At 43.4% G+C, this 12,369-nt stretch overlaps 1 protein-coding gene and 1 long non-coding RNA gene across 2 annotated transcripts; one reads left to right on the top strand and one right to left on the bottom strand.

Moving 5' to 3' along the window:
* The first annotated feature begins 465 nt into the window (after positions 1 to 465).
* On the top strand, positions 466 to 1,469 carry LOC115546020 (uncharacterized). Its single transcript, XR_003977176.1, has 2 exons — positions 466 to 739; positions 944 to 1,469. It is a non-coding gene; the product is annotated as an uncharacterized LOC115546020 (long non-coding RNA).
* Positions 1,470 to 1,985: 516 nt separating this feature from the next.
* Positions 1,986 to 12,098, bottom strand: ankrd13a (ankyrin repeat domain 13A). Its single transcript, XM_030359598.1, has 15 exons — positions 11,294 to 12,098; positions 10,871 to 11,006; positions 10,413 to 10,537; positions 10,254 to 10,299; positions 9,719 to 9,862; positions 9,300 to 9,489; positions 7,898 to 7,964; positions 7,714 to 7,795; positions 7,545 to 7,606; positions 7,328 to 7,458; positions 6,369 to 6,526; positions 5,293 to 5,424; positions 4,789 to 4,949; positions 4,442 to 4,506; positions 1,986 to 4,255 (listed from the first exon to the last, which is right to left on the bottom strand). Exons 1-15 carry the CDS (start codon positions 11,393 to 11,395, stop codon positions 4,063 to 4,065), a joined length of 1,794 nt encoding a protein of 597 aa, XP_030215458.1. The 5' UTR covers positions 11,396 to 12,098; the 3' UTR covers positions 1,986 to 4,062.
* Positions 12,099 to 12,369: the final 271 nt, after the last annotated feature.

Here is a 12,369-nt window from a genome sequence, read left to right as displayed (position 1 = left end):
TTTCTCTCCTAATCTGTAATATTTAAAACATAAAAATAACTTGAAAGTAGAATTGAATTGAGACCTTCATAGTATATAACTATGAATTCATGCCACAATAACCAATTTCAACTTCAGAACAACGACAAAAGAAGAGAGGAATTGTTCCAAGCTTTTCCAACCATTCCGTCACACTAACAGGTGTTTCTAATGGTATGCATTTGACAGAATCTGAACCTTATCTATCCAAAAGATAAAGGCCAAATACATCAGTCACACAGAGCAATGGAGTAAAGAGATAACCCCAAGGACATTGACCTTTATATCTATGCTTAAGTGCTCTTTGACATTTCTGCATATGGAAATATGCTATGGAGAGCCATATAGCTTTTCTAATAAAGCAACAAACACACGCACACACTATGCTATGCATTTGGCACATTATGCTAAAAATCTACATCTGATGCTTTCCACTAGTTGGAGCCTGCATGACAAAATGCGCTCCATCCCAGCACCAACCCATATAGAATATATTAGCAGTCTAAATAGTACCCTGACGGCTCTAGGACCCAGAGGAGACCACGGAAGCCATGCGCGTCCAGTTCTTTCTGTATCGTTTCGCCTCTTGCCTCCTCTACCATGATGCAGCATCTCGGCCGACTGGCTTTAATGTCGTGCTTCTGTGTGCTGATAAGCGGACAACTTGATGACTCCAAATTTAGCGAAAGACCGTATGACGTTCTCCAAAATCAAAATCTGGGTAAGGTTGAAAATGTGTGAGTCTAATTGTAACCAAGCGTAATAAGCCCTTTCATCCTAACGTTGGGTGTTCTGAGGGCCACCCTCTTCAGTAGGCTCATATTGACCTTTGGTGGACTCAACAGACGTTTTCCTAACATGACAATTACGCCTCTACTTCATTTGTTGTCCCTTCTTTCGCGTTGTGTTTTTCACTGTGTTGCAGTTATCCTGGGGAGTGTATTCGGGATCCTGTTGGTCATTATGGTAACAATGGCTGTCTGTGTTTACAAGCCCTTACCTCGCCGGTGAGCAGCGCGCGCCTCTCCCTACAGCCGCACGAGCCCAGAGCGCCTCTACCTACAGTCGCACGACCCCAGCGCCTGGTGCGCCTCTACCTACAGGCGCACGAGCAGAGCGCCTCTACCTACAGGCGCACGAACCTTTACCTACTACAGGCGCACGAGCACAGAGGGCCTCTGCCTACACCCGCACGAGTCCAGAGAACCTCTACCTACAGGCGCACGAGCCCAGAGCGCCTCTACCTACAGGTGTACGAGCAAAGAGCGCCTGTACGAGCCCAGAGATCCTCTACCCACAGGCGCACGAGCCCAGAGTGCCTCCGCATACAGGCACGAGCCAATAGCCTGGCAAGCTTTTCATTCTTTACATCCATTACACCAATTCTCACTTTCACCGGATCTAAGACACTATAAAGTATATTATTCTTAATAAACCGTTTGTGAAAGAAATTTGTTTGTAAAGCTGGTTGTTGACTTGTTGCCTTTCATCCATATCATTTCTTTATTTAACAGCATGAGAAAACCGCCCGTTTACTTTTTAAATGGAATCTACAGTGAATTCAGTTACATCTCTAATGAGAAGTAGGGTTGTGTATGCTGTCAATACTGGAGATTAAAGTAAAGCCTTTGGCTGGAAGTCAAGCACCATAACCAGGACTCTTTTGTGCATCAACTCAAACAATTTGAAACCAAAACTTTTACAGTGGTTAGCTGTTCATCAACTTTTAGTTGCAGGCCTAATATTTCGTGATATTATCTAAATGTATTTGTTTGATTGGTTAGTTCCATTCAGTAAGCTTTATTTAAGCCAGCATAGATGGTTTTCATCTGGTTTACATGAAAATAAATACAAAATAATGGATTATTAGCAAGTACCTATATCTCAATTAGAAGGTTTACACATTAAGTCTGAATTAACGTGGTGCATCCACCAATCCAACACCTTGAATCAAAACAAAAGATCCCTTAAGAGACGGAAATATTTAATGTTGAGACAAACCTGAATGGGTACGCAATTGCGGATTTCTGAAGAATTTCTTATCAAATAAACTAGGCGATTCTATTCTAAATGTAGTTTTGTACAATAGATCGACAAAGCCCGGTCCATCTTTCTATTTTGAATTGAGTTACATGAAACAGGTCGTATTCTAATTACATTTGAGGCATACTGGGCCAAAATATGATCTCATTTAAATGCCTGGGAAGTTCCTATATTTAGTCGCAAAGATTAAATCCGTTCCCTGCAGATGGATGTTCATGTGAATGTTATTTTGAGTTGGTTTGAACACCACAGAAGATGTTCAGTCCAGTCCACAGGCATTACATTTGTACGATCTTATGTCAAATATATTTGATATAATCTTTTTTTGTCAAGTAAATAACCTATAGGCGAATAGACATGAATCCACGTGTGAATAAAGTGCTTTCATTTAATAAAAATAACAATAAAACAGGACAATGAATTTTTTTAAACGTAAAAAAAACTGAAAAAGAAAAAGTTGCAGCAGTTACTTTGAGCATTAAAAAAAAAAACACCAAATTAGACACGTTTGGCAAAAATAGTTATTAGGGTGACCTTTTTACACACCGCCTTCCCCCAAAGACAAACACAATGCGTACTCTTGTAGGGTCCTTTGTTAAGTGGTTAACGTTTCCAGCATCACTCGGTTAACCGTTAGGGTCGTGTTAACTTTCTGACACATGGCTACCGGGGAGTCATCTTGTAACACTACGGTAGTTTGAAAAAAGTTTTAATTTCAGTGGCCTTGAGAACACAACTGTCAGTGCCACATCCCTCAACTTTATTAGTGGCACCATTATCGGTAGACTAGTTAAAGGTCATGTAGTCTATTAAGCTGCTCATTGAATTTAGCCTAACCAGAGCAAAGACTTATTCGTTTCCATCTCCTATTGTCAAGACCTTAAGCCAGTGGTTCCCAACCTTGGGGTCGCGACCCAACTTTGGTCCCCTGATATGCATATGGTGTAGCAGGAGATTTATGCATAAGCTAAAGATGTTTGATGATTTTCTTTTTTTCCACAGACCCCTGCATATATGAACGCACTAATGATTCATAGCAATGAGGAAACAACTACAGTACACTGTGTGTACTGTGTAATAGAGCGATGTGATGCATTAACATCGCAGTAACCAATTGATGTGGAGGCTGATACACAAAAGCTAAAGTTTGGGTTGCAAACATTTTCAGAGCTGGAAATGACACGGCACGAAAAGGTGGGGAACCACTGCTTAAACCAATTAGAAGGGGGGGAATGAAAAGACAGGCAGCCTCTCTCCTACTACAATACCAATATTCAACAATTACCCCCGCTGCTAACCTCAGTCAGAGTGTACAGGGTTATGGCCATGCAACATGCTGTCCCCAATCCCAAAAGCTCCTAATGATCATTCATCAGTATAGCCCCTGCTCTGAAGAAACCCCCAAACACACAGAACCACATCCCAACTGTGACCCGTGCTGCGTCTGCACCCCCCCCATTCCCTTTACCAGGTACCAAACGGACGTGGATGTTGGGAGAATGAAACCCTGAGATAACCAGGACTTGGTAACACCTTGGCCTTTGTGCAACTGATGGTGTATGGATACATTCACCCCTGGATGGTAAACCCTTCATATTAAGACCTGGCTGTGACCCAAGACTCGGCCAACGACGAGTTTGCTTCATGAAGCAAAACAAATAAAAACCCATACAAAATCATCTCATAGGGCTACCCGAATCACGCCTGTGTCTAAGGAAGTATCTATCAGATGGAAGATATAAATATATATATATATATATAAAGGAGCGTGTTCTTACCAAAAATAGCTCTCGGAGATATGGGGGGGGGGGGGGGGGGGGGGGGGTTGTTGCTGCCTGTGCATTAAGCACCTGTTTGGTTTAAAACAGAGAATTTAGTTTGCATAGATGATCTTAGTAGCGGCTTGGGAAGCTATAGGCTGAGGTGTGGCGGTTGCTTGCTCCGGAAAGTATCCATGGTTATGGCGGGGAAGAGAGGGTGGGCGGGCATTCGAGTTAGGATTCACTTCTCGATGAGCGACAGCTCCAGTGTCCTATGCAGCTCCTCCTCCTCCTGCTTCTTCCTGGTCTCCTCCTCCTCCAGGGCCCTGGCAGACAGCTCCATGGCCAGCCGCAGCTCCGCCTCGGGGCTGGAGCCCGAGCTGGCCGGGCTGGACGTGTCCCCGTAGTCCGTCAGCGCCCCCTCTGGGAGACTCCTGGAACAGCAAGGGTAGGAAGGAACGATTGAACACGATGCATTCAGGATGTGTTAGTGTATGCAAGATTAAGAAGACATGCAAAAATACAAAAAAACGAATTGATGCATGTAACAAATTTGCGATTGTGAACACTGATGTCGATGAGAATGTAGCCCAACTCCTGGTGCCGCCCGCTGGTCATACCTGTCACTTTGGCTGCTGAGCATGGTGTCAGCGGAGTCTCCATTAGAATCATCCCAGGCCACATCCTGTACAGTCAGAAAGACCACGGCCACAGCAGCACTTAAACGTTTGAAGCCTCACTCAATACACATATGGGCTATACACCAGCCTTTACAGCTGTAGAGAAACAAGTCCAACTGTCTGATCATTCATTCACTCACCATTCATCCAATGCGGATTATAATACGATTTCTTCACCAGTCATCCACTTTTAAACTCATCATTCATCCACTGGTCACCCTTCACTGCTGTTCACCATTCATCCACTGGTCACCCTTCACTGCTGTTCACCATCCACTCGTTCCTACCTGGCCAGGCGTCCCTCTGGTCTCCAGGAGGCTCTGGTGGATGGCGTACTGGAGGAGCGCCTCGTCCTGGTTGGACGCGGGGGTGTGCCTGCTGCCTCCGCGGTGCCGGTAGTGGCCAGGCACCTCGAACACGGACGGGCACACCTGGAAGAGGGGCGGGGCTAGCGGAGAGGTGAGTGACGTTAGTGTGACCACTTCACTTTACTCTGCCGCCCTTATTGTGTATAGGCATACGTTCCAGTTCATTTTTTTAATTGATATTTTTAATATTCCTGTCCTGTACATTTCCCCCTTTAAGAAAACGTAACACTTTTATCAGAGTCCTGAGATGTTCTATTATTAAAATAAACTTTAAAAAAAAGGGTTCAAAGATATGAAATTAAACGTAACATATTTTCAACCTTGTTAATCCAGCTCCCTCACCAATAACTTGCATTCAAATCATAAAACGTCTGCAGTACCCTCAGCCATCCAGCAGTAGTGTGGAGCCAGCAGCAGTCCTACCTGCAGCCCCCTCGCCCTCGGAGGAGGGCGTGGGTGAGACGACGTCGGGAGTGCTCACTTGCTCCTCTGTGCCACACTTGTTGACGCTGCCAAAGGTAATCCTGGCGTTCAGCACGTGGAACAGGGGAATCTCTGAGGGGCAGAAGAAAAACAACAGACAGCTGTTTAAGGTGAAGGCGTTTGCGGGCAATCGCAAATCGTGTAAGGATTTTTGTACCTTGTTCCTCTACATCCTTTTTTTAAGTATTAATATCTGCCATGTTTTATACATGTTAAACCCCAATTAAAATGAGCTTGGATAAATCAAAATAATCGTCCAATAATAATCGGTGTCTGTCATGGCACTTTTTTTTATTTAGCCGTGCGCAAACAAGACGCTATTCACTAACACTCAAGTTAAGACAGGCAAATATAACCATAGGTTATATTTACCATAGGTTATATATATATATATATATATATATATATATATATATATATATATATATATATATATATATATATATATATATATATATATATATATATATATATATATATATATATATATATATATATATATATATATATACGCATATTTCTATCTGTTGTGATTGTACTCCGTGATTCTCGGGGGATATGCTTTTCCCAGAGTAAAAATAGAAAGAAGAAAAAGCCTTTAACCAACTAGTATTAGAAGTGCCGACTAGCAAGTGCAATAGTGTTGCAACCTGTGCACATCACACCAGTGTGTTTCTTCTGAAAACCTTGCGGTTGCTGATAGCACTTGAGGCTGCCATCTGCTGTTCAACCTACAAAGGCATGCACAGCGCATTCAGGTTTAAAAAGCTATGCAAGTTTGCGCTAATAAAGTAACGCAAGTCAAGTATCAAGGTTGTCCCCCTCATCTCCTTGAGTCCCGCGACCCTCATCAGAATAAAGATAATACTACCACATATAGAGAGGATCAATAGAAAACCTTGATAGCAACATGACAGTGTGCATGCAGAGGCTTAAATCCCAGCTTTGGAACATGCATCACACCAGAACCCTCCCCCTCCCCACTGCTCCAACACCACGACTTATCCTGCAAATACCTATCTTCACAGGAAAGCCCGGGGGGAAGTTGAGGGTGACGAAGTCCCGCAGGCGGGCAAAGTGGGAGCTGGTGCGCGCCATCAGGTCTATGATCGGGGTCACCTGCTCCACCAGGGAGAGCGGGTGCTCCTCGCTCATCCACAAGGTGCCCTTGAACCTGCAGAAGGGGGACATGGCGCGACACATAGCTCTGTGAGTGTCACTCATAGGAAGGACGTGTGATGGCTAGGATAGGAGAACCATGGAAAGGAAGGTCAACAACGACTATGTTTTATAAAGACACTGTGAAGGGTAAGGTGACAGGGGAATGCACAAACAAACAGGATAATACAAGGCAACAAATTATAAAGTGTAAGGTATACAAACAAAGAACGATAAAGATTAAGACAATAGCCTGCAATTACACCAGGTAGGCAAACACAATGCGTGCTAGATACCTAGGCTTCCTATCATCTTTATACAGAGGAATATTCCTTATTAAGAGTTTAGTTTGGGAAATGATTGCATGAAAGACACAGCCTCAAGTGAACATTTCCCGTCTAGGATTAATAAAGTAGACGTCATCGTATCGTCCATTATGTGAATACATACAAGCTGTGAAGTTAAAGGTCACATTCATAAAACTACACAGTTTGCCATTTAAGAAAGGAGAGTGGTGCACATGGGAACATGGGGGGGTTATCCGCCTGAAGAAGTAGCCGATCAGTTTATCAACTGTACTTACTACATAAATTGGACGGTTCTAGTACACTAGAATTACCACGCATCTAGGATGCCTCATAACAATTGAGGCATAGCCAATATAAAGAGTAGGCTAGCACTAGGTCAGCTAACACAGAAGAGTAAGCCAATACAAGCAAAAATAATGATAGGTATACATCATATAAAGGGCAGTTAATATGAGAAACCAATATCAAAAACAGCCAGAAGAACACAAGAACATGTCATGTTTGCTCACTTCTGCGTCCGGATGCTCAGCTCAATAGGCCGGCCGATGTCTCGGTCTTCCAGGTCAAAGTCTGGATCAAAGTATTCCTCTGGAGTAATAGCGGTAGGGTTGGTGGCCGTGGCATACTCCAGAGTCAGATCCTGCAGGGTCAGAGAGCCCAGACCAGTTCACATCAGCGGTGAACCCTATGTGCAGTGAAGGTCAGAAGGTGCTTGGTCTAGCTTACCCCCTGGGCACTAATGTGCTGCTCCACCGTCCCTAGGAGTGACTCCAGCACGTTCCTCTCACCTAGTAGGGAAGAACCGATTCATGTTCCGCCTGGTCTGACAAAAATTACACAAAGGTATTTCCCCCCCCCCCCCCCCCCCCATGTATCAAAACAGGGCGGCACTCACTTTTTATCCTGGTCTTCTCCTCGTCGGTGAGGTGTTCTGTGCGCGTGCGGATGATCACATTCACGTTGTTGACACTGAAAACCTACCAACACAGCAGGCTGGTGGGTCATGCCAGCCGACCTACCGGTTGCAAGCAATAATATTGACAGATTGTGAATAATGTGAAGATCTGCCGTATACCAACCTTTGATTCAAATCCGTTGACCATTTCCGTTTTGTCAGTTCTCCATCCCCAAATCCCAGCCTTATTTCTGTTAGAAAATGCCAGAATGAACGAGCGTGAATGAATGCAATTGTTGGTACAATGACACAAGAACAATTCCACATATTCCACCATTGGAGGCAATGGCTAAGTGCAATCGCTGGACATGTGCTAGCCTTAGAGTATTTAATTACCATTGCTTCAGTCTTTATTGGATTTTTTTTATAAAAAGCCCCTTAAGAACACAACAGTATTTGTGTAAAATACGATGCTTAATTTTTTAAAGAAAAAAGTCCATTCATAATGCTTATCTTTTACTGCCTGGAACTTAGCAGGCGGAGACTATTGCTGTAAAATCACGTTTTTAAAATCAACTAATTGTTTAGTTTCATTTCTAAAATGGTTTCAATGGTAAAACAAATAATGCAAAATAACAAAACAACAGATCTAGATATCTAGATCCACTCATCAGTCTGAGTTCAAATTAGTTATGGCAGAGATTCAATGCAGCCCAAACCTTTGAGAGTAGGCCTATATCCAGTTATCACAAGGCAAATAGGTTGTTTGAACATTAAAGTTTTGAATATATTTGATGGCAGGACTAGTTCTATTTACCCGGTGCTACAAACAGACGCCATTGTGTGGGACGGATCGACATAAAAAGATAACATTGCTACCTGTTCTATTCAGGTTTCCGAAATAACCAAGACGTTATTGCTGATAGGTAGAGCTTTTGGTGCCTTTTGGACTATGAAATAGATGCCAAATATATACATTATTAAAATCCTTCTTCATTTACGGCCCTATGACCGGAGGGTTAAAGGCTTGTGTATCCACACAATGGACAGCAGCTGTGAAAGTACTACCATAATATTCAGATAGTGTTTGAATATCCAACTACAAATCTAATGAATGGTAATTCATCCAACAAAGACAACATTTTATAGATATCGATTTTTTTTTCATTAGAAAAATAATTAAACAAAGCATTCAAATGTTCCATTTAGATTTGAAAACCTACCCAACAATCAAATCTCTAAATAATCTTGCTCAGCCTTAATATTTTTCTGAGTCTGCCCGATCTACGCCAACACAACTGCACTATATTTTCACAGGCCCGATACAGTTCTAAGGGCTAGATGCTAGCCCTGGAACTTGTCGAATTGAATAAACTCGACCAAGGGGATGAGAGATTATAACTAGAGCGTTCGTACTAACTAACCGTTCCCATTTATAACTCACTGTAGTAGTTGCAGTAAAAGCAAGCAAGCTAATAATATAAAAGCTGTGTTGATGATAAGACCCATAATGTATAACACTATAATAATACTGGAGGAGAGACTAGGTGTTACTTTTTGTTTAAACAGGGCAAAAGGAAAAATACCTTTCGAAGGCGATGTCCTTGGTATCCAAGTAGGTGTTCACGATAGACGTGGTCAGACGCTTGGCCACCTCCTGTTGGGCGGGCTGCATGGAATCCAGCGTGACCTCCTCTATCTCCTGGGAGATGTTGAAGCGCTCCGTGTCCACCACTTCATCGTCGTGATTCACCTCCATCAATTCTGCACATGCATCTGCAACACAGGTAGATGGAGACAGAAAAGGAAGATAAAGACGACGAAGAAATCAGACCGCATCAAAGTATAACGGATGACACAGAAAGACATTGAAAATCATAAGTAAGCTAATTAATCGTATCTTATGGTGAAAGTAGGTTGGTTTGGACAGGGGGGGGGGGGGTGGGGGGGGAGAGAATTGTAAGGAAATGAGGCCAGACACACAGACAGTCAGACGTGCGCGTACCCTCTCCTCTGAATATGTAGCTGCGACGCCCTCTGATCCAGGTCATGTTCTCGAAGCCCAAGAGGGTGGCGTCCACCCGCAGGCTGGCCCCGCTCTTCCAGATGCGACACACGTCACTCGGACAGACTCGTGACACCAGCGGGACTGTGCAACGAATCACACAGAGGCGTTAGAAATTGGGAGAGCAAGGTTCTTCAGCTAAATACATTTACAAATGTATCGGAACAAGAGATAACGCCTTGGAATGGGTCCTCTAGCTTTCCAGGGAATAGTTACTCATCTCAAAAAAAGGAAAAAAGACAAACATAAAAACCGAAGTCATACAAGCATTATGAACAAGCTATAGTAGGGTTCCCATCTCCCCGCTAGTTTCAACTAAAGCTTGTTCTGGAGGCTTTAAACCCCCAGGGACCCCAGCTGAGGACTTTGTCGTCTTTTATAGGGAAACCCTAATGGCCACCGGATATTCCGATAACTGGAATATCCACCAAGCCTACCATGGATCCATGGAGATGAGAGGGAAAAAAGAGCTTACTCCAACTGGTGAACTCCCACTTCATTTCCATATAGAAATCAGGCGACTGTGGAACAAAACAGGAATATGCAATGATTGCTTTTTCTTAGTGACCAGATAAATGACAGGGAGAGGTAGTATACTTGGGGTTAGCATTAGGGACGGGGTTAAAAGCCTGACCTCTCTGATCTTGGCCAGCAGCTCGGGCACCCCTCCCAGGGCAGTGGAGGCCTTGAGGTAGTCTCTACGCTGGAGGACCAATTGAACCATCTCTGGGTCGCCCGTGCTGACTGCCTCCTGTAGGGCTGTAGACACCCAACACATCATAAGATCAAACAGGAGGAGAGGATTTAGCTCAGATCTTGTGAGAAATAAAAGTAAAATGTGTTTGTGATCACGGCAGTTAGTAAGTTAGGTCTAGACTATAGAATGATCTAGTTCTGCATCTACTTTTCGATCAACTACATGGTGGTGAAAACGTGCCATTTTCTGATATAATTGCAATGAACACTGACACGTAAATACATGAGTAAACCCAAGAACAATTCTGCGAGCTCATGTTTTATTCGCTCTGGCAGACACAATACGTCTTTTCGAATAGGTCTGACATTTTCTCAGGCCGACGAAACCCAGCATACCTGTCCAATTATTAGCATTCTCTTTGGTCACTTGAGCACCGTGGCGGAGGAGAACCCGCACGGACTCCAGGTGACCGAGGGACACGGCGAGGTGAAGCGGCGTCCGGCCCCGCGGATCCACAGTCTCCACGTCATTCTGAAAAAATGACAAGCACATCACAACATGACGACAGTTTGCCTCAAGGAAAATTTAGTGTACATAATATGCACGGATTTTCCGACGACAGATACGTGAACGCCCTTTATGCCCTGAACATATGCCAAGTCTCGGCTGCCACCAATGCGGAGCGCCCGCAGTGATGGATGGCCTATGTTAGTTTGACGGCTGTAGGGGAACAAAGTAGCTAATTTTCGGTTTAATGAGGTACGTCGTTTCAATAAATAGACTATGACTATGTTCAATACAAATAGATATTGACAAACCTGTGCTAAATCTCTCTCCAAACTCCTGTAGTCGTTCTCCCAGACCGAAGAATGCAAGGGGAACTTCTCCCTTATCTCTTCGCTAACGTTAGCGGCTGTCATCCTCCTCCTTTATGCGTCTGAGAGTACGAGCCGGCTCACAGCCAGGTCCATCTGAGAGACTGCCTCACACTGGGCTTATTCTCAAAAGTAAAACTCAAAGGAAGGCTGGGTGGTCCACAACATTGACATCGACGTATGCTAACCGGTTCGGTGACCAACTTTACTCCAGGGCTTCCTCTAAATAAAACTTTTGAACAAGGAAGTGTCAAGACTGGTTTATTACAGTAGGGGGGTTTTTAATTATACGCGAGGAGAACTGTCAGTTAATCAAAACACCTTTTCATGGCTACTTATCAGTTTACTATTTTTAAAAGATGAGGCAATAAAAAAGGGGAATTCAATATCTTGTTATACATTTTAACTACATTTTATGAATACTATTCTTTCCATGTAGGGCAGCGAATAGTAAGGTCCAAAAGTAGAACCAACCATTCAGCAACAAACGGGGGTGCACCATCCGAGCACTTAACTTTTGTCCTGATAACATCGGATATAAACCAACCGTATCAATATATAAATTTAATACAGACAATAAACGAATGATATATGAGCCCTTTCAGGATGTCATACAACAACGATGTGATAAATTAAAATGTATATGATGTGTCCATACACAACGTCACATAACGTGGTACATTCCACTTTGCAAGCAGCAAATATCGCAGCAATAATATTTCCTGTACTACGTTTCAATTGTACGTTTCACGCATTCTCTGCGACGTAGATCCACACGGAAGAAGTCTCGATCATATAACGGGACGACATACATTAAATATGCAGTATACAATACTGGCTAGTGGCTAGACCAGAGGAGTGGTTGACCAACCGTATTTTGGTAAAACAACCCAATAACCCAAACAATTCACAATTGGGTTCTGTTTTTCGGTCCGATGCATCAAGAGCGACTGATCCATCACGAATGTACAAAATAAAACACCACATCGTTAGAATAATCGGAGCCATTATAAAAACAT

This window comes from Gadus morhua, chromosome 6, assembly GCF_902167405.1.
Source record: "Gadus morhua chromosome 6, gadMor3.0, whole genome shotgun sequence".
Classification (NCBI taxonomy): Eukaryota; Metazoa; Chordata; class Actinopteri; order Gadiformes; family Gadidae; genus Gadus; species Gadus morhua.
This window is presented reverse-complemented; position numbering and strand designations above follow the sequence as displayed.